At 37.0% G+C, this 23028-nt stretch overlaps 2 protein-coding genes across 2 annotated transcripts; both read left to right on the forward strand.

Annotated features, from left to right (window-relative positions):
* The first annotated feature begins 13234 nt into the window (after positions 1–13234).
* On the forward strand, positions 13235–16675 carry LOC121747540 (uncharacterized protein At3g27210-like). The gene is made up of 3 exons (XM_042141591.1): positions 13235–13628; positions 15358–15438; positions 16143–16675. The coding sequence occupies exons 1-3, from the start codon at positions 13454–13456 to the stop codon at positions 16451–16453; spliced, it is 567 nt and encodes a 188-aa protein (XP_041997525.1). The 5' UTR covers positions 13235–13453; the 3' UTR covers positions 16454–16675.
* A 1366-nt stretch (positions 16676–18041) lies between these two features.
* Positions 18042–21664, forward strand: LOC121748768 (triacylglycerol lipase 2-like). The gene is made up of 6 exons (XM_042143276.1): positions 18042–18272; positions 18349–18462; positions 20827–20967; positions 21054–21164; positions 21258–21401; positions 21504–21664. The coding sequence occupies exons 1-6, from the start codon at positions 18102–18104 to the stop codon at positions 21609–21611; spliced, it is 789 nt and encodes a 262-aa protein (XP_041999210.1). The 5' UTR covers positions 18042–18101; the 3' UTR covers positions 21612–21664.
* Positions 21665–23028: the final 1364 nt, after the last annotated feature.

Raw genomic sequence — 23028 nt, forward strand, 5'->3', positions numbered from 1 at the left:
TCGTTATCCAAATGATCGATGTATATCCATTATTATTCTTTTAACTTTACGTATGATAAAATTTTTATTCTACATAATTGTCATTCATGTAACGTAATAGATACAGTTAACATAATGAGTGCCACCATTGAAATGTGAAGAAATAATTGGGGATTGGAAGATGTATTTTATTGCTTGTTACAGTATGGGCTAGGGTTACAATCTTTCTAGGCATGAGAATAATTACATATGGTAAATGAGATTATTAGAGATCCTATTCCAGTTATGGTATACAATCAATTTGGAATCAATCACCTTAATTCCATGATTCCTTTCCAATACGCCCCCTCAAGTTAAGTAACGGGGTTTTCGATACTCAACTTGCTTAATACTTCTCTGGACGACTTGGAATTCACAGCCTTGGTTAGAATGTCTGTCAACTGATCCTTCGACTTCACATATGGAAACTCAATAATCTTGGCTTCAATCTTCTCCTTGATGAAGTGTCTGTCGACTTCCACATGTTTAGTTCTATCATGTTGAACTGGATTTTCAGAGATGCTAATATCATCTTTGTTATCGCAGAACAGTCTACACGGTTTTGGTACGTACAGATCAAGCTCAGTCATGAGCCTCTTTAGCCACAATATCTCAGTGAGGCCACTCTTGATTCCACGAAACTCTGCTTCTGCACTTGAAAGTGCTACTACCTTCTGCTTCTTGCTCCTCCAAGTGACAAGATTTCCTCCTACCAATGTAAAGTACCCTGCCGTGGATTTTTGTTCATTTGGGTTCCCTGCCCAATCCGCATCAGTAAAACCATTAATCTCCAAGTGCCCATGTTTTTCGAACAACACTCCATGCTCAGCAGTGCCCTTCAAATACCGGACAATTCGCAGTACGGCTTCCCAATGGTCTTCTTGTGGTGAGTGCATGAACTGACTCACTACTCCCATATCATATGTTATGTCGGGTCTTGTATGGGAAAGGTAAATGAGCTTCCCCACCAATCTCTGATATCTCCCCTTGTCCGTGAGTTTCGCTCCTTCAACTATCTGCAATCTGTGATTCTGTATCATCGGGGTGTCTGCCGGTTTGCAGTCTACCATGCCCACTTCGGCTAAAAGGTCAAGAATATATTTCTTCTGATTGGTGAAGATTCCTCTATCTGATCTCAAAACCTCAATTCCTAAGAAGTATTTGAGAAGACTCGGATCCTTCATCTCAAACTCTTTGAACAAGTTATTCCTCAATTCGCCAATCTCTTTTTCACCATCCCTCGTGATGATCATGTCGTCAACATAGACTATAAGGCATGTGATTTTCCCATTCTTCCTCTTGAGGAACAATGTGTGATATGAGTTACTATGCTTGTAGTCATATTTCTTCATCACTTCGGTGAATCGGCTGAACCAGGCTCTAGGAGACAGCTTAAGCCCATACAACGTCTTCTGGAGTTTGCACACCTCTCCAGGCTGAAACTCATTTGTGAATCCCAGTGGAGAAACCATAAAAATTGGTTTAGGCAGCTCTCCATGTAGAAAGGCATTTGTCACGTTGAACTGGTGAAGTGGCCAATCATTGTTGGCCGCAATTGAGAACAATACCTTGACTGTGTTGATCTTTGCTACTGACGAGAAGGTCTCAGCATAGTCAACTCCGTATGTCTGAGTGTACCCCTTTGCTACAAGTCGCGCCTTATATCTCTCGACTGAGCCATCTGATCTTCGTTTGATAGTGAACACACATCTACACTCCAAGGCTTTGACCCCTTCTGGCAGTTTTCCCTTCACCCATGTATTATTTTTCATCAATGCTTTCATCTCTGTAAACATAGCCTCTCTCTAGTTCTTCATTGCTTCCTCGGCAGTTTGTGGAATTTCCTCTTCCTCATAGAGTGCCGTTTCAAATGCACGTGCCATCTTGCTCAAATTTCCTTGCACAAAATTCGCAACCCCATATCTGCTTTTTGCACCAATCTTCTCGGGAGAATATCGTTTTGGAGGAATACCCCAAGTACTCCGATTTGGAAGAACATACTTCCCAATGTCACTATCGACGGTGTTATCATCTTCCTCATCTTCTGTAGTGTTAGTATAAACTACAGTGTTCTCTACAGAAATTGGTACGAGGCATACCTGGGATATCGGTTGACGTTGATCGGGAGGTGGTTTAGTAGACTCTGGTGGAGAGGCGCGCTCGGCGGCAGTGAACGCTGCGGTCTCTGTTGGTTCCTCAATTAAAGGGCTTGGAGGTGACACAAACCAACTTAGACAGTCCACATGATTAGTTTCAGGATTTTGCTCCCCCTGACTGCTAAGGTGGTGAGGGTAGAAGAACTCGGTTTCCAAGAAGTCGCAGTTTATAGTGGTGATGATTTTCTGAGTACTCGGGTCAAAGCATCGATATCCTTTTAGGTTTACCCCGTATCCCACAAAAATACATTTAGTAGCACAAGGTGAGAATTTGGTTCTTTCATATTTGAGAATATGGACATAGACTGTGCACCCAAACACTTTAGGTGACATGCTAAGGGATTCGGGAATTTTAGCTTGTTGGGAGAGAATATCAAGGGAAGTTTTTTTGTTGAGGATTTTGGTGGGTAATCGGTTTATGAGGTAGATGAAGGTTGCCACGGCTTCTAGCTAAAGGAAGGTTGGGACTTTGGATTCAATCATAATGGCACAGGTCACTTCTAGAATTGTTCTATTTTTTTCTTTCGGCTACCCCATTTTGTTTGGGTGTGTAGGCATATGAAGTTTGGTGAACAAGACCCTTTTTTAAAAAAATTCAGACATGCCACTATTTACAAATTCCCTCCCATTATCAAATCGAAGGATTTTTATGGTAGTTTGAAACTGGGTTTGGATCATATGGAAAAAGAGAACAAATTTTTCGACCACTTCAGATTTGTGTTTCAAGGAACAAATTCAAGTCATCCTAGTGCAATCATCAATGAAAGTAACAAAATATCTAAAACCCTTTCCCTTAATAACTGGCGCAGGACCCCAAACTGGCGCAGGACCACAAGTTCAAACATAAATTTCATACGGGTATCTGAAGGTTTGAAAGATTGTCTGTGGCTCTTGGCCAAAACACATGTCTCATGGGAAAAATCTCTAGGAATTGTAAAATTTGGAAACAAAAGCTGAAAATAACCATGAGAAGGATGTCCTAGTCTTCTGTGCCACAGCGAAACCTCCTCTCTCGTAGATCCATGAGCCAGCATTGCACTGCCATGTTGAGCTACCCCATCCACGTAGTAGAGTCCTGGGTTCTCAGTGACATGCCCAACGATCTTCCTCGTCCGAATATCCTGTCAAATACAACAATTTGGGTGCATCAGAAGAGTGCAATTCAGTTCTCTTGTGACATGGCTCACTGACATCAATCTTTGAGACAAGCTTGGCACAAATAAACAGTTTGACAAACGAAGACTTGGAGAGATTTCTATGGTTCCGACCCCTGCCACTTTAATTAATTCTCCATTTGCAGTTCTAATATAAGTCCTAGTGATCTCACTAAAGTCACTAAAGTCCGTTCTCTCTGGAGTCATGTTATCTGTGGCTCCGCAATAAAAATTCCATTCCCTTTTATCAATTCTATCACTATTGTGCACGTTAAATGCAGCGGAAATATTCATCAGAGGTGCAAAATGGTTTTGGGTTTCAATTTGGCCAACATCTGGGGTTATTTCGGAATTTCTAACAAATCTGGACAGCTTATCACAATACGATAAATCAGGGGGTTTATATTTTAGGGAGTGAGGTATATTCTGATATTTAACATAACTTGGGGCTTGAGTATGTAAAATAAAAGATTTGTTAGGGTTTGATTCAATCACCCCTTACCTCCTGTCATTGCGCTGCCTCCCCAATTCTGACCCTCCGTCGCTGCTCTGGTCTGTTCCATGAAATTTTCGACCCGGATGCCACTCCCACCGCCGCCGATTTCCGGTTGGGGATGGTGGTTAGGCTGGTTCCTCCTCCAATCGCCCCTTCTCTGTTTTGATTTGGGGGATTCTGTTGCTGGTTGATTTCTGCGATTCTGGCGGCGGTGAGCTTCCCTTGGGCTCGTGCCTTCTGTTTTTCGTCCCAGCATTCCGGGTATCCCACCCGGAGAAAGCAGGTCTCCCTCGTGTGCTTGTTCTTCCCATAGTGGGAGCACCACAACTTACTTTTGTTTGGCTTCCCTCCAGCGGTTTGGTATGTGGTTCCGGCAGGTGGCGGTCGTTGTTGGCCTCCTCGATTGTTCGGTCGATCCCTCTATGCCCCGAATCCGTAGCTTATTTCCCCCGATGATGCATCGGCGCTTCCTACGCCAGTGGAGTCTCCGGTGGGTAGAGCGGATGTCGGTGGCATGATTCTCTGTCGCGCCGCCTTCTTCTTCACCCATCTGTAGGCTTCTTCGACTGAGGGGTACAGTTGTTGTTTGAGGATCTCCCGACAGATGTGGTCATACTCCTGATTCAATCCCGTGAGAAACTTGATGAGCCGCTTCTCACTTGTGTGTTGCCGATACTGCCCGATTCCCTTGTCACAACACATGACTGGTTGCTTCTGGCTTCGATCAATGTTCACCCACAATCTGTGGATTCGACGGTAATACGTCTCTAGGTCAAGGTTTCCTTGTCTTATTGATATTATTTTGTCCTCCAGGTCATATATATGGATCCGCCTTGCTCTCGAATGTGATTGTAAGATTTTCCCACAAAGCTTTGGATGTTTGGTGGTGAGCGAAATCGGCGATAATATCATTTTCGATGTTATCAACGATCCACGAGAAAACTATTAAATCGGTTCTTCCCAATCCCGATACCCCTTGCTGCCAGGCTCTGGTGGTTCATCTTGGATGTGGGAGTATCCCCTCCTGCTTCCTATCGCGACTTTCATTAGCCGCGACCACAACGGGTAGTTCTTCCCGTTCAATTTGAACGCCACGGTAACGTTCTTATTTGTCCTCAATTTTGAGGATTCAGTTGCTGGTTTCTCTGGTTTCTCTTCGTCTGAATCTGACATTTTGTGTAGGAGTTGGTTTCTTTTTTGATTTTAGGAAAAGGTCGAGAAATTGGGTATACACGGTTATGATGAGAATTCTCTGAGCCAGAATTCTTCCTGCTCTGACGTCAGGAAAAAATAATTGGGGATCAGAATATGTATTTTATTACTTGTTACAATATGTGCTAGGGTTACAACCTTTATAGACATGAGAATAATTACATATGGTAAACGAAATCATTGGAGATTCTATTCTAGTTATGGTATACAATCAATTTGGAATCAATCACCTTAATTTCATGATTTCTTTCCAACAAAATGTAAGATGTGAAGAATTTTGATGAATAGAAACATCTTTTGTTGGATGGAAAGATGATTGTGTAGACTTTGGAAGGAGAGGCAAGTGTGTGTATGCGGCAAAAAGGATGAGAGTATATACAATTGAAAAGAAATGAATGTCTGGAAAAGCAGAGGCAATAAATATATTTATTACTAAAGCAAAAGATAGAAATTGGAGAGAATTCTCATTTGCACTCGATTGGCAATATTTTTCTTGTAATTTCGGCCTATCCTATCGGCTGTGTTTTCTCTTTTCTTATCAAAACTAATAATATGCAGGTTAATTAGAGTCAGAAAGCAAACGCAATATCACATGATAACATTACTTTATTTTAAAGAATCATCAATCAATTACGGTGCAATAATGAAATTCTGATGCAACTATACAGATTTACAGTATCACTGAAAACCATGTTCTAACATTGGAGTATTAAAGCAAGTCCAATAGAGACGTACTCAAATTTACAGTGATTTTAAAGAGAATCGAACTTGTGATTTTTGGTTTGAACAACAAATCTACTCTAAGACTAGTGTCAGTGGATTGACGTTTGTCAAAAACATAATACTCTCCCTATTCACGAAAAATAGTAGTAGTATTATTGTGTCATTTGTCCAAAAAATAGAATATTATTGTGCCATTTGTCCAAAAAATTTCTCTATCATACTTTTCCCCGTTTTTCTCATCTTTCTCATACTTTACCCATTTTTTCTTTCTCTTTATTACTTTATCAATTTCGCATTAGAATCCGTGTCGTCCAAAAATAAGACTATTTTTTGTGGACGGCGCGCAGAGGGAATAATATAATCACACATAAATAAATAAAAAACTTTCTGTGAATAAGTATCGAGCTGAGATGCTTGTGGATTTGAGTTGATTTGATTTTCAAAGAACACTTTGAAAATCTTCGAATGTTTGCTGGGGTGTTTGGACTATAGCTAATATCGATTAAGAAGAGTGGGCATGCAAGTTTTGGGCCACTATATTATGGGCTTTTAAGGCTTAACGTGTGCATAAATGGCGCAATTTTAGTAGCCTTTCTTCTCCTTGGTATCATCAACACGTGTCGTATTCCTATTGGATAATAAAAATAATATGTTAAATGCAAACTAGCATACCCTTTAATAAAATAAGAGCTCTTGCAAGACGAAGGAAAAATGATTGAAATATTATGGAATAGGTCCCATCTATTGTAGTGGGAAAAAAATTCTTAAAATAGAAAGTTTTTATAATATTAAGAGATAAGCTAAAAAAATATAGATAATATTTTTATGGGATGAAGGTTGTATATGTTGATTACTTGAGTAAAGGCCAAAACTGATCCTGAACATATGCTTATTTTACGATTTTTGTCATATACTGTATCTTTTGAATTTTTGCATCCTAAACATTTCAACTCGGATCACAATTGGTCCTACACTAACAATTCCGTCAATTTTTAAATGGCTTTAACCCGATTTTGACCGACTTTGATGGTTTTAACAGTTCCGTTCGGGTTAAAACCGTTTAAAAGTTGACAGAATTGTTAGTGTATGACCAATTGTGATCCGAGTTGAAATATTCAGGATGCAAAAATTTAAAAGATAAAGTATATGATCAAAATCATAAAATGAGCATATGTTCAGGACCAGTTTTGGCATTTACTCTTTTGTAAATAAATTATTTAATAAAATACAAACTATTAAACATTAACAAAATTAAATCATCTACAAATTGCCTCGAGACTTGTTCATGGACTATTTGTCTTGGAAATGGCCTCCTCCAACACTCGTAAGTGAATGGATTTATAAACAATTTATAGTTGTAGTATTTGATTTTTCAATAATAATTTTAATTGTTTGTATCTTTATATCAAATTTTTCTTATTTTTTTATATTCATACATTCAATAGGAGAAAATTGCATTACAGGAGTATTATACTATAAAACAATACACAAAAAGAACGGATGCCCAAAAATGATTAAACCAAATGATGAGTTTTTTTTGCAACATTTTTGGCGAAGATAAAATACATAGATGCATCGACATCAATGACTCATATCTCATCAGGTTCCTTTCCATTGAGTTTACCGTGAGATATTTTTAACATTTGGCATTTAACAAAAACGACAAACTAATTTAACCCTAGCCTAATTAGGACAGTATATATTAATCAAACTCAGAATCTCAGATGCAACAGGCCGCATTTATCATTATTCAAAATATTAAATGAAATAAATTGTTGAAAAAATAACAAAAGCATTCTAATCCCCTTTGAAATTCCATAATAAGGTTAATAGTGAAAATTAAGTAAATACTTTTCCCAAATCAGAAGGACGCTTGAATGAACAGATGAAACCTCAATGCTGATTCCTTCAGTGTGTAGATCATATCCAATTGCATGCAATATATTATCAACCTAAAGTTTCCAATTCTTTGCATTAATAATAGTACTAATCTTTGCATTAATAGGTAACTAGCAGTGGCGGACACACACATGAGGAGAGGGGCTTAAGCCCCTCCCAAACCTTTTTAAAAAAAAATATTTCTAGGGGTGAGCAAAAAAATCGGAAACCGAATATCCGAATCGAACCAAACCGAAAATTTGAAATTCGGTTCGGTTTTTTCGGTTTTTCGGTTCGGTTTTAAAAATAAAAAAATTTCAGTTTTTCGGTTCGGTTCGGGCGAAGAAAAAACCAAAAAATCGAATTATATATATTCTATTAATTTAATATATTATATTATATATAATATATATATTCTTTTAATATATTCTACTATATAATATATATTATATGTATTATTAATTTTATATTATTTATAAATATTCTATTAGTATATAAAATAAAATAAAATACACATATATAAATATATATTTATATTAGATTTATTTTTTTTCAAGTTTTTCGGTTTTTTTTTTAGGTTTTTCGGTTTTGTTCGGGTTTTTCGGTTTTTTAAGTGCGGTTTTCGGTGTTTCGGTTTCGGTTTTTCGGGTTCGGTTCGGTTTGGATTTTGAACTAAATTCGGTTTTTCGGTTTTAGTTCGGTTTTGGCAAAAAATCGAACCGAAACCCGAATGCACACCCCTATATATTTCTACTTTAAAAATATTTAAATTTTCTTTGAAAGTAACTTCATCCCACACCAAGTTAATGTGTTAGATGTCTAAATTGTTGGAATTTAACTGGAAGGAGGGGCTGAAATTGAAAATTGCAGCGAAAAAATGTATATAACAATGGCCGTCGCGCTGTTGGGGTTTGGAAGAAGATGGAAATAACAAAAAAGTTGTTTAATGAATATAAAAATAATAATAGTAATAAAATCTGGAAAGACAATCCCTTATATCTATTGAAACGTATTCCACTTTTCATAACAGTATAAGCATAACACTTAAATTTGAAATCATTTCCACAAATTATACTTGACTAACGATTTTATGGCTCTTCTTTAGAGCATGCGTAACGCAAGGGGTCGGGCCGCATCTCGCGAGTCCCTGCCCGTCCCGAGCGTTGCACGGAGGAGAGTCACGGCCCAGGCCACTCCCGGGGCCACGTTCCCGGCCTGGCTAGCGTCCCGCGTCCCGGCCCGGGACGGCGTTGCACGGTGACGGGCCGCAAGGCGTGAGTCCCGGCCCAGCGTTGCACGGTGACGGGCCGGGCCACAAATCCATTTTTTTTAATTCGATGTCTATAAATACGAGCCTTTGTTGTGCATAAATCTTACGTGCATTCAATTTCAATCCTACGTTACATTTCAACCCTTTGTGTCGGTGTAAATGGATTGGTTCAACAACGATCAACGTGAGATGGAGGAGTTCGTTAACTCGAACAATTGGTACATACCGGCGTCGCCACCATCGCAGCCGACGCCTAGTCCGGGAGTCGGTAGCAACGTCGACGGAACATCGCCGGTCACCACCGAAGAGTTCGAGGTCAGTGAGATGGAGCCCGCTCAAGAGCGGGGCAAGGGGAAGGTGGGCGAGGAGGATGGGCCGAAGAAGTACAGTCCGCAAGAGACAATGTGGCTTGCGAGGAACTACATCGACATCGCCGAGGATCCTATCATCGGCAACCAGCAAACCAGCAAGGTTTTTTGGGAGCGGATTGCTGAGAAGTATAACGCTGGCCGTCCTAAAGGGTCGATCGAGCGTAGCTACGTGAAGCTGCGCAAGCATTGGGGCCGGGTCCAGGCGGATATGAGCAAGTGGAACGGAAAGTGGGCCAACGTAGTCCGGATGTGGCCGAGCGGGCACAGCGAGGCGGACCTCGTCCAGATGGCGAAGGATGCGTTCTTCGCTGACGGGAAGAAGGCCTTCAAGTACATCGACGTTTGGAAGCTCGTCGAGAAGAGCCCGAAGTACACCAGCGGTGCCGAGCCGGCGCCAACTGGGGCGGCGAAGAGAACCAAAGTTTCCGCCTCCGGAAACTACTCTTCGAGCGAAGGAGGTCCGGCGATCGACCTCAACGTGACGGACGACGACGTCTTCGGCTCCTCTCCTAGCATTCAGAGCCGCCCGATGGGAACAAAGGCGGCCAAGAGGAAAGCAAAGGGGAAGGCAACTGCGAGCAACTCCGCTATGGTGCCACCACCGACCAATCCGTCTCTGGATAAGATGTCCGACACTTTGTCAGAGATGAATATTACATGGCGGATGAGCCAGCTGACGGAGTTGACAGCGAGGGATACATCGAAGATGTCGGACGAGGAGCTCGAGTTGCACCGTGAGATGATCGCTTACCTTCGCGCCGAAATGAAGAAGTAGTAGTCGTGGCCCGGGTTTCTTGTATTTTAAATTTGCTTCGTCTAGTAATGTAATGTTAATTTCGAATGAACAATGCATTTTTTCGGTTTCAATTGTTCAACGAATTGCGTTTTCGAGTTAAATAGGTTGGAGTTGTGAATAGTGTCATTTATTAGTTGCGGCCCGAGTTGCGGCCTGCAGGGTTACAGCAGTTGGGGTCTGGGCCGCAACTGTAGAGGAATGATGACGTGGAGGGGACTTGGGGCCGGAAATGGGGACGGGGTTACTGATGCCCTTACCACTTTAATTGGTGAGTCCATTTTTCCCTTTTTCTTTTGTCATAGTTACTGTATTACATTCGTAAGGTTAATTTACATAGTATTTTATGGTTTATTGAACTATTTAAATTTTTTTTTTGTGTGGTTTTCATAATTTTAATTTCTTATAGAAAGTAAACTTACATTCTAATATTCTTATAGAAAATAAACTACATTTCTAGGAGTAAAGTTTACATTTTTAATTAATTTAGTAATTTTTTCTTATATAGAAATGGAATATTTTTTTTAAAAAAATGCGAAAGGGTAATTATTCATCTTCTATCTTCTCTAAGTGCTAGAATTACTGAATTAGTGGAAATCAGTATGCAATAAGTTGAATTGGATTTGAATTATAGTATTTATGTTGGCACTTTATGTATTAAATATTTATGCAATTTTATTATTGTTATTGGGACTTTTAATATATATATATATTTATATATTAATATAGTATATATTAATATTGATAATGAAAAATTTTAGTAAAGCCCCTGCTAAAATTTATTTCTGCGTCCGCCACTGGTAACTAGAGTGACTTCAATTTTGTGAGTGTGGGTGTACCGTGTATGAGTGAGTTGTAATTTAAAGAAATAAACAAGGAGTAATTTTTATTAGAATTGTTTTAGTTTAATTATTAAACACAAATGAATGAAAATAAAAGAATAAACATGCAAAGAGAGATTGTAATATATTAATATTAGCTAGTATTAACGTATATTAATTCCTTATATTATTAATTTCGTTTACGAGATCAGTTAAAGGCAATGTTTTAATTCCAACTATATATCATTCACAACGCATCCTTTATTTGACATTTTCTTTAATTTCGCCTCTTAACATTAAACGTGACGATGCAGACATATACACATATAGGGTTCAGATTATATCCCTTTCCTTGGTGTAACTTTTCTTGCAAATATCCAGTGTCGGCCATTAGCAACTTGACATAAGATCAATAATGTGAAAAAAGCAAGACCAAATAAAAAGATAACTATTCGATGTGTATGTGTGAAATTATTGAAAAAATTTACTTTGTTATTATTAGTATAATAATATTTTCGAGAAAAAATTGGTGTCTCGAAAGTTTATTCTTAAAGCCAGGTTTTCAAAAGTCCGTGATGATAACTCTTGTACCAAATCGAGGTTATTACTAGGAAAATTGTGCTTCTCTATATATAAGAAAAAGTAAAATTTATATCTAAAACAAAAACTTGCTACAACATTATAGTAAAATATTACAAAGATGTATCACATGTACTCCTTCAATTCTGCCTACTATTAAATTTTTTTATAGTGAACGACACAAGTTTTAATGTTAAATTGATATATAGAAAAAAAACAAATAATCAAAGTATTGTTGTTTGAAATTGAGTAAATATAAAAAATTCAAGATACAAAACAGTTGGATCATGTTATAAAGATAATCCCCTAATCTGAAGCTTCTCATATCATGAAATTTACCAGAAACTAACAACTCTTTTGCACCGTTTTAGAGGGGACATCAATACAAATAATATGTCTAGACATATTGTCACGTGATGTGTCCAGTCAATTATAATTTGTAAAAATATATATATATATTTTTCATTTTCTGCAATTATGATTAACTAAATACGTCACACGACAATATGACCCAATCATTGAATTTTTACTCCTTAACTCTGATTTGAAATTTGATTATTCTTTTTACAACAATGTTGATACTTGCCTCCTTTCGCTATTTTAGAAAAGTTCCAAACAAACACGTTTCATTCTCGAGTCGATTAGTATATGAGTATATGTTGCGCCTTTCATTAAAATTTCAATTATGAACACAAAAAATTTATAGTCAGATTGATACTTTCATACCCACCTCCAAAAAAAGGCATGTATGATTACTAATATTTTCTACATATATGTATTTTCACCCATTTTGTCTAAACTACTATGGCCAGAGCATAATCGAATAATATAGATTCTTATATAATTACGACAATAATCCTATCTTGTAGCTACACCCACATTAATATTAAATAAAATAACTAACAATGATTAATTATTCTGCAGCTCGTAGCATGTGACAAGCCAGACAAATATTACGGAGACGAAATGAACCTGAGATATTTTTAATATATCTTCCATAATTCACGATTCGATGAATATGTTTTTATAGTTCATGTCATTTATAATGAAAGGAGAATAATTTTGGGATTTCAAATAATATTTACTTCTTAGTTATAGTTTCACTATCACATCACATCCGAATAATCACATCATATTACGATTAGCCATGAAGTAACTCATGATTTTGATACTTCGTAATTTTAAAATTATTTGCTTTAAGGTTATATATAAACTTCATCACTTTCTAGGAGTATATATATAATAATTTTATTTGATTTTAAATTATTCGAGTCTTAATTTTACTAATTATGTAATTATAGTCAATATTCCTGCTAATATTGATTGCCATTTAAAATAATATTTTCCATGTTCACCATTAAATATATCATTCCACTTTAACTATTTTAAGGAAGTACTAACTCTTATATTCTGCAAATACATTCAACTTTCATTACATTCCATGCACATCTTAATGTAAAAACTACTAATACAGCATCATCTTCATCTTATTTAAAGTAGAGTATTTTATATTCGATATTAGATTTTAGATTTTATACAATATTTGTAGTAGTTAATGAAATGAGAATAAAGTGAAAGTAAAAAAAACTAAATAAAGTGAATTTTTTTTATAGTAACAAAAATAGTGGAATCATTTTAAAATGGAAGAAGAGAATACTCAGAAAACTGTTAAAACCACATTTCGTATATGGTGACTCGGTAACGCCCTAATAAATTTGTAAAATCATATAAAATGTAATGTATTTTGTGATTGACCAATCAAATTCACGAAAGGAGAAATTCACCCATGGCCCCTCTTCCTTCTCTCTCCCTCTCTCTCTCTCTCTCTCTCCTCATTTATTTCCAGTAGATACGAATACAATACAAGGAGCGAAGAAGAACAAATAGGAACAAAGCACTCCTCTTCAAAAATGGCTTCCTACTGCTAAACAGCATCACCGCACAACTCGGAACACTGTTTTCGCATTACTGCCCCTAAATCTATGGGTTCATGCGTTTCACTTCACAAGGACTCACAGAAGCTCCGTTTATCACTCGATTCCAAAAATATACCATCGCCGGTCAAACACAACTCCTTCACGGTCAACGGCCAGAATCATTCCGCCGCCGACTTGGCCGTCATGTCTCGCCGCTCTCGTACCCGTTCCCGCGCCGATGGTATTTTCATTTTCCACCTCTCCTTTTTCGATCAGTTATATTGCTACGTTTTTTATGAGATCATTTTCTTCTTTTCATGTTTAAATCAGTTTCAAATTAAGGCTAATTCATTATGATTTCAATTATCAATAGCTGCTGTTTTGAAGATGTATTTTATAATACTGATTTATGTGGAGAGCTTGATTCTAAAACTTTGTCTGCTTGTTGTTTTTAAGAGGTGTTCATCAAATTGAAATGTGTTTATAATTAATGTTTTTTTATTTGGAAATTTTCAACTAGTACTCCTATTACTTTTCTAGGTTGACTGGTGGCAGGATTTTTTTTCCTTGCAAACTACAGGTCTATAGTTTATGATGATTTTTTTTTCTGGATGCAAGGTTTCATAGTAGTATGTTTTAATTCTGACATAAATGGCTTTAATATGGTGGTTAATATGAGTATTTCTATTATTGGTTTGGTGGTCCAACTGGCTACAGAGCTGACTTCATAATAATTTTTCTGGGGTTGTCAACAAGGCTGGAGCATATAGGTTTGTTATTCTTGCTAGTACCAAGATTAAATTAATGTTTATCAAGATGGTCACAATCATGTTGTTAAATTTTTATTCACAGATAATCAATCTTCTGGTTGGTTGTGGTTATAATTTTGGTGAACAAGAATTATGCAAAAAATAGGATTGTGAGCTGTCAAAATGAATTAGTCCAAATTTGATATATCATGAAAATCTCTTGGTAGGTGAATTAGTTCCCAGTTGGAATTGAAGGTGAAGCTTTTTCTTGAAGATTTGAGATGTGCTTTCCCTTTACTAACAATACAAAAAGCAACCAACAAAATTTTTATTACATAGCCACCCCATCAAGAATAATTGTTGTCTGATAAGGACAAGGCAACTAAAGTTTAGGAACTGCACATTTTGTTCTTCGGTAGGGCCTTGCACATTATGTCCTTCAGTGGGGTCTAGCTTCTTTTATGGAACTGGTAACATCCAAAATCCAATGCAAACGAAACATCCCTACAAGTGACAGAACTATCATCTGACTGCTAATCATGCAAACTCATTCTTAAGGGGACTTGAAAGATTATCAACTAGTAATTGACTTGCTGAAAGATATTCCTTCTAGTAATTGAAATATTGCCAACAATTGTTATGCAAATCTGCAATGCTGGCCATAGGGTCAAGTTATTTTTATTGATGATTTTCTTCGTTTAAATTGGTGTAATGTGACTGTCTCTGATAGTTTTTCTTGTTTATTAGTACTTGAATACGATGACCTCTGTCCAATAATATTTTTTATCGACTTGTTTAGAGTAGAAAATTGAAGTTTGTTTTAGTTCCTAGTGTCAGTGGTTATAACATTTAGATTTTGAAGTGTTTTTCCGTCAGTTCGGTTCATTGAGTTTCTCAGTGCCTTGTATATCATATTCTCATTCCTCTCTTATGTGATGATGTATTTGCAATGATGGGGCATATCTTGAGACATTTATTGTGATGTCCCCTTTATTTTGTTCCAGAATTTGAAAGTTATCCTCTTTCCTGGTTCCATAATTCAAAAGATTGATTTTGTGGAGCTTTATTATAGTTGGTGAATAATGTTAGAAATCTAGTCAAATTGGTTTAATCTACCCATAAGAAAATGTATGGACTCGAACAATTAGCCGTTTTGATGCCACTTTTAACCTATATTTTTTTGTATATGATGCTGATCTAAGTGCCTTCAATTTCTTTCAGGCAGCAAAGATGATGCATTCTTCGACTCCCAGCCTTGGTTGGAGTCAGATTGTGAAGATGACTTCTTAAGCGTGAATGGTGGTAAAAGATACATCTCTCTGAACATCATATGTTTGTTCCGTTAACTTACTAATTAGCATGTACTGATTGCTGCATGCCTGTAAAACAACCATACATTGCTGGATCAAGAACAAGCAAAGTGTAGATTTGTTACAGTTAAAACTTTACTACTCTGTAACATCCATCTGCACAACTGATTCTGCTTTTTGGGGGAATTGCCCACGAATTTCTTGAGGAGGCTTTGCATGAGCTCGATAGTGGTTGTTTTAGCTAAATCATTGCCCCCCTAATAATATCTTGATATCTCGTGTATAGAAAAGTTGTGGGAACCTCATTTGGGTGAAGTTGAAATTCAGACACATCAACTAAAATTCTGCGTGAAGGTTTACTAATGATAAGGGGAGATGGGGATTAGGTGATCCTTTATGACTATTTGGGTCAAGAACTAAGTGGACTACATCTCATAGACCATACTTGTTAATACGATGAAGGTGCATTGCAATAGGCAAGGTTCGGTTTATTTACAGTTAGCGGAATCTGGTGTGGTTAAGGGGAGGTAGTGATATCCAAGTCCATAATATGTTGATTCAAGGGTGTTCTTTTTGTTGTTGATCGAAATCTCTTTCATGGCTGCCTTTGATAAGGGAGCATACTATATAAACAGGGATATCATAGCCTTCTCCTCATATGGTCTCATTACATAATGCAGTGTTGATTTGTTGCAGATTTCACCCCGTCTCGTGGAAGCACTCCTGTCCACCACAGATTCTCTTCTGGGAATCCAACGGTCAATAAGCCCCCACCGGTGCCTGAACCATCTACGAAGAAGAGGCTCTCAGAGCTCTTCAAAGAGAGCTTACGCCACCAACAAGGGGGAGATAAGGAGGACGACACCAGCGAGGAGAGCGTGGTTGTTGAAAACGGAGCAAGCAGTGGAAAAAGTGGCAATGGAGCGGAGGAGAAGTCAGTACAATGTTGCCTTCCCAGGCTGCGATCAAGACGAACATTCGCGACAGCACAGGTTGAGAAAGTTTAGGCACCATGAACATGGTGAGAAATGAAAATAATATGTTATGATGAGATATAGTTCACTCACTGATAGGCTTATAGCAATGTGGATGAACAATCAAAGTGCATATTTGGCAATCTTAGTAGCTAAATTTTGTTTAAAGCCCCATATTAAGGTCGAGAGAATATATATATATATATACTGTGTATACCGAATTTATGTTTCGAGAGTATTTGGTTATTGGCATAACCTGAACGATTATATATAGACGACGTTTCTAATTCAACGAGTAGCTCAACCCAAACGCGCTGCATTTTTTTGACTCGCCCGATCATGGGTCCATCCATTTGACAAATCTAATTCGAATTAAAGTGTACCTTTTCTTGCTTATTTCTGGCTCCACAAAAAGTTCATTTTTAGTTGAAACAGTTACTCCCAAACGTCACATAAATGCAATCACCTTTTGGTGAATGGCGCAATTCAAGTGGCGTGCAGAATAAAGTTCATTTTTACTTATTTTCACGGTTATGAAGATAACATTTTAAAATGAGTTTTATATGATGTGTCACTGTGTGAAAACTATATGAGGATGTGGTGTTATAATGATGGGGTAGTGGTGGTGGTGCTGGTGGTGGGGCTAAATCACTAGCAATAACTTTTTTGAGTTGAATTGGTATGTATTTAATGCGAATCTATTGACTTAGCTGTAATTGTCAAATTCTTTAATCATTGAAGCAGATATTTACTTTTTTTTAATATACATGGATTAGGGTGTTTATAAACATACTATAAGTCTATAACCCGTCGAAGCATACATGAATTAAATCAAGTAACAAAAAATAACCATCAATTTAACTAGGGTGTAACTAATTGGAAGTTTTAATTAAACGCTAACTCCATCATTAATCAAAATTACTAGGTTCTGTTGCTATACTTGAATGGGTCATTATTGGAATTTGATACACAATAATTAAGAAAAATAAAGATTGACTCTTAGTAATAAGATTAATCTGAAATCTAGATAAGCTCATTATATGAAAATTTGCCTATATTTAAATCCCATGCCATTACGCATAGGGCAGAACATTAATTTGAAGTTAATTTTTAACGATTTGATTCACTTTTTCTAATTTCGATTTGATTGTGGTATCTACAATTTTACTAGAAACTTCATTGATATTTATCGCATTGGATACTATATCTAGAACCGCCTTATCAACTCCTCGATTATATCATAAATATAGCTAACTCCAAAAGTTACAATCATCCATTTACATTATTCCTATTGCCTATATTTTGATACAAAAAATCTAGCATAAAAGGAATGTATATAAATAAATGGATAAGATGTCTGAATACACCTATTGCCTATATTTTGATGATACAAAAAATCAGGCATAAATGGGAGGCATATAAATGAATGGATAAGATATTTGAATACAGCGTGGCCAAGGCCCATTCCTTCACACTGAAATATAAAAGCCCACAAGAATCTCGAAACTGATAATTTCAGTTGAGCCTTGAATTTATAAATAGTTAATCATTATATACTCCATATTTCCATTTTCGGCTCTCGTGTTCACACTTCTTTTTCCCACACTATAAATTCTTTATTCTCTACTGAAACTCCCACAAAACCCCACACACCTCAGTTCATAATATTCAGTGTAAATTAATGGATTATCGCAGCTTCTTCTTCTTTTTCAAATTAGCCTTTCTTGCTTTATTCCTTCTCTCTCATCAAGCATTGGGCTCTAGTCGCCTTGTATATCCACCCGACGACGAGTCGGAAGGAATTTGCGCCGCAATCGCCACCGTAGGCGGCTATGAGTGTCAAGAATTCAAAGTAATTAAAAAGAGAAATTTGCAATTTTCTTTCTTTTTTTGGGATCATATTGATAGTTTGTTGAATTGTTGTTAAGGTGACAACCGACGACGGGTACACTTTGAGCGTGTCGAGAATTCCGAAGGGGCTCCGGGGAGGCGTCGCCGGACAGAAGCGGCCGCCGGTATTGCTGCAGCATGGTGTTCTTGTGGTTAGTATCTACTTTCTATTTTGAGTAATGTATGTGTGTATTTGATTGTGTGTTTTCGTATTTATAAGTAGTACTTGTACAAAGATTTTACTGAAAGCTATAACGTTAATCCCACAATAAAACTAATATAGTACGATGTGCAATTATTTTTATTTGCGAGTGACTGGTCCAGTCTATGTTTCCCTCATCATTAGAGCATCATTAGAGCATCTTGAAAGGGAGAAAAAGTATATTATCTATTTTCCTTCTTCAAAAATAAAATATATTCTTCTAAAAAATAACACATTTCAAAGAAAAAAAGTATATAAAAAGATAAATTATCTTTTAAAAATAAAATAATAGTACAAAATGTATTAAAAAACATAAAGTGTAATACCTTCTCAAATACATTTTCCCCTTGGAGATGGGTTTTTCATGAAAAGAAGGCAAATATGGTAGTTCTAAAATTTTATCTCTCCATTGATGGGGAGGTAAAGATACCTCTTCAAAATGAAAAAAATGTATAATACCTTCTCAAATACTTCTCCCATTGAAGAATAATTTTTCATGAAAAAAAGGTAAATATGATAGTTATATTAGTTTATCTCTCCCATTGGAGAGCATATAGGTACAAATTATGGAGTAAAATACTTTTAACAATTTTTTTCTTTTTTTAAAATTAAAATTAGTGGTTTACTATCAAAACTACTCCTATTTGACAATTTTGAACTTGGCAAAGTGTTTTTGTTTTGATATGTGATGACAACAATGAAAAATTGAACTAGCTATATACATATGCATCCATTACTCTGACAATACTATTTAGAAAACTAACCGAATTTATCACGATACTTGTAAAAATGTATATTTCAAAAATATGAATATTAATGTATGATATAAAGTAATCTAAAAATGAATATTAATGATCGATCTCAAGTAATTTAATAGAGTTTACATTTTTCATTAACTATGCAACTATTTTGGATTTTCTAGTTATACTTATCACGTTACATTGATGGTACATATACGTATGCATGTTGCCAAGTCAAATTTAATTAATTACCAGTCCAGTACTAGATTTTCTATCGTATTTTTATTTGATTAGTTAATCCTATATACTATATGTATTCATGCACGGTAAAACCTAGTTTGTCGGGAAATCAATTTTGGAAATCTAATTTGCGTATTTTATTATCTGTAGCTAGAAACGTAGATATTGAAAATGAAACTATCAATACGCACTTTTCGAAATTTTGGCGGTGATTGGTGACAGCAAAAAATGGTTCATAGTTTCTTTCGATAGGTTGACAATTATATATTTAAGCCCATCACTGAAAAATTATTATTGGTTTTTTTAGAATAATGCCATGCGGTTACATTATGGCCAGCCATAAATTAATTAAATAACAAAAAAATTTAATTTTTTTAAAATTTTTGGTTTAATACTACTTGATTTTACTTTTATATCATCTTCATTATATGTTGCTCAACATGTTAGTGTTGCTCTTTCGTAGTTTTTGCTCAACTTATTACTACTGTCATTTCTTGATTGCTGCTCAACGTATACAGTAATTCGTGATATTAATGTGTTTTACGTAATGGAATTCAAAGATAAGTATCAACTCACAAGTCCATTCACACACATATAAGTTTATATCGGTAATTCTAATTTTTTTATACATATAAATGAACTAAATTAACTCTTTATGGTCGGCCACATTATGATCATTTAACATCACTCTTTTTTTTATAGTATATAAAAATGATGGGATCGGCTAAATTTGTTTATATTATTCCTTAAATCCAAACAACTGTTTCCGAGGTTTTTTTTTTTTTTTTTTTTTTTTTAAATTTTAGGAGGATCGACGATGGTTCCCCATCTACCCTCCGATGTGACTCGGACCCCCGACCTAACAGTTGGAGGTGAAGCGTCTTACCCAGTAGGTGCGCTTCGTTGTCATTCTGGGCCCACAGGCCCAAGGAGAAATTAATCCCCAAATCTGCACTTCCTAGGATTCGAACCTGCGACCTCCTAGGAAGTGAAAGCTCCCTGATATCAACTCCCAAGCCACTACAGCAGCTTGGTTGGATAACAACTGTTTCCGAGGTTATCAGGCGAAATTTGATGGATAGGATCAAACTCCTCCCGCCCCCCCTTTTTTAGTTTTTTTTTTCTTTTTGTTTTTTTTTTCTAAAAATATACTCATTCTGTCCTAATGATTAAGGTGTTGTTTGACAATGCAAAATATATATGAGGATAAACATGACAAAAAATGATTGGAAATGGCGTAAGGTTGTCTCATAATTATATTTTTATACTATAGATTTGTGTGGAGTATTTTGAAATAAAGGAAAATTAATGAAAAACGGTATTGAATTGTAAAGGATGGGATGACGTGGCTGATAAATTCACCGGAAGAGTCATTGGCGATGGTATTGGCGGATAATGGATTTGATGTGTGGATTTCCAATCTCCGAGGTTCTCGTTTCAGCCGCACCCATCAAACACTCAGTTCTTCCGACCCTGTAAGTCTAATTTATATATGTTACTCCGGGACGAAAAAGAAAAAAAAAATGAGACATTTAATGAAGGAAGTAGACGTGCATTATAGGATTATTGGAATTGGACATGGGACGAATTGGTTAGCCATGACCTACCATCTTTCATCGACCTGGTCTTCAAACAAACCGGTCAGAAAGTTCACTATGTTGGCCATTCAATGGTAATTGCAAATTAAATGTTGTGTATTTGATTTATTTAATTGATTGCTTTGATATAATCTCATCAATGGTGGTTCATTGTTGGTGGAAAATAGGGAACTTTAATAGCTTTGGCATCCTTCTCGGAAGGAATGCAGGTGGACAAGATTAAATCAGCTGTGATGTTAAGCCCCATTGCTTATCTCAGTTACATGAACACTGCTATTGGAGTTCTCTCTGCTAAGGCCTTTGTTGGTGAAGTACGTCGTCTCGTCTCGTCTATATATATATATATATATATGCTTTACACCCGATAAAATGAAACACCAGATGACTAATTATCAAGTTCTTATGTTCTTCAGATCACTAAAGTATTTGGCCTTGCGGAGTTCAATCCGAAAAGGTATATGATGGAGTACGTACTAAACAAGCCAGCACAAAGCCCAAGAAAGAGTATCAGTTCGGCATGACCAAAGAGTTCGGCCTCAGCCTACAGCTCAGTAAAAACCAACCAATCAAGCTCTGCCCTCAGGTCGGCATCAAGCTCTACTCTCAGATCGGCAAAAGCTGCTCGGCAATAGTTCAGCAGTTCGGTCTCAGCATCGGCAAAAGCTGCTCGGCAATACCGGACTGGGAGACACGATCTATCTAGTGGTGGACCCATGCAGGCTCTCATGACCTCCACGACATCCACGACATAATTACCGATGATGTAAGCCACCGCCTAATTAGTGGCCATGCAGGATCTCATGACCTCCGTGACCTCCACGACTTAGGGTGGTGATGCAAGCCACGATCTCAGTTCTATATATAAACGGAACTTAGATCCGATAGAGGAGACACCAACTCTAAGAGAGAGAATATCATATAGCAAGCTTGTATTTGTAAGCTGTAGAAAACAGATCAAGCAATACAACTCTGCCCTCTTTTCTTCCCGTGGACGTAGATTTACCTCAGTAAATCGAACCACGTAAATCTCTGTGTCGTAATTTATTTTTACGAGCATTTATCATCATCAAAAATTCGCGGATTCGCCACTGGCGCCGTCTGTGGGAAACAGAGAACCAAATCTGTGATAAAGCGAATTTTTGACCCTTTTTCCACTACAAAAACAAAAAAAAAAAAAATGCATGCCAGACCGCACAACTCCCGTGCCTCCATCGTCCGCCCCATTGTGAAGGTCGCGGACGATCGCCTCAGACGATGGCACGCGGTTTTGATTTTCTATTTAAATCTCGTTTCTCATTCAGTTGTGCATACGAACATATCGACTATCTCTTTACATATTCTCTCTCTACATCCAACTAAAATGAATGTCGGACGATGGCCGATGGCATCTACCCACGGTGGCCAGTTTTCCTAAAGACGGTCAGCTGCCCAATTGGTGAGAAGAGGGTTTTATTTGCCCAAAAGCAGGAGGCGGCGCGGAAGGATGTCGAGCGGGCATTTGGGGTGCTCCAATCACGGTGGGCAATTGTGAAAGGGCCGGCTCGTTTCTGGTACAAGGAAGTCATCGCCGATGTCATATATGCGTGCATAATCATGCACAACATGATAGTCGAGAGTGAAGGCGGAAGCATTACCGACTGGAATGAAGACGACCGTGCATCTAGCTCTTCCGGCACATCGACCGACACACCCGATAGAGGGTTACCGTTAGGCTTCGAAGAGGTTCTATCTAGACATGCCTCAATGCGCAACCAACAGGAGCATGCACAACTCATGAGTGACATGATTGAAGAAGTGTGAGATCGTAATTGCCGTCGCTGAGTTTGCGTTTTTTTTTTTAATTCGCATTGTAATGTATTAATTTTTATTAAATGAAATGAAGTTTATGAAATTCGTATTTTAATGTATTATTTTTTTTAAATTCGTATGGATTTTGTA

The sequence above is a fragment of the Salvia splendens genome, chromosome 9, assembly GCF_004379255.2.
Source record: "Salvia splendens isolate huo1 chromosome 9, SspV2, whole genome shotgun sequence".
Classification (NCBI taxonomy): domain Eukaryota; kingdom Viridiplantae; phylum Streptophyta; class Magnoliopsida; order Lamiales; family Lamiaceae; genus Salvia; species Salvia splendens.

Excerpts from the sequence above, each read along its gene's own strand:
- LOC121747540 (XM_042141591.1), top strand. The coding sequence starts at position 13,454 with ATGGGTTCATGCGTTTCACTTCACAAGGACTCACAGAAGCTCCGTTTA. Across the intron at positions 13,629-15,357 it reads TACCCGTTCCCGCGCCGATG|GCAGCAAAGATGATGCATTC; the intron begins GTATTTTCATTT and ends AATTTCTTTCAG. Across the intron at positions 15,439-16,142 it reads CTTCTTAAGCGTGAATGGTG|ATTTCACCCCGTCTCGTGGA; the intron begins GTAAAAGATACA and ends GATTTGTTGCAG.
- LOC121748768 (XM_042143276.1), top strand. The coding sequence starts at position 18,102 with ATGGATTATCGCAGCTTCTTCTTCTTTTTCAAATTAGCCTTTCTTGCT. Across the intron at positions 20,968-21,053 it reads CACTCAGTTCTTCCGACCCT|GATTATTGGAATTGGACATG; the intron begins GTAAGTCTAATT and ends CGTGCATTATAG. Across the intron at positions 21,165-21,257 it reads ACTATGTTGGCCATTCAATG|GGAACTTTAATAGCTTTGGC; the intron begins GTAATTGCAAAT and ends GGTGGAAAATAG.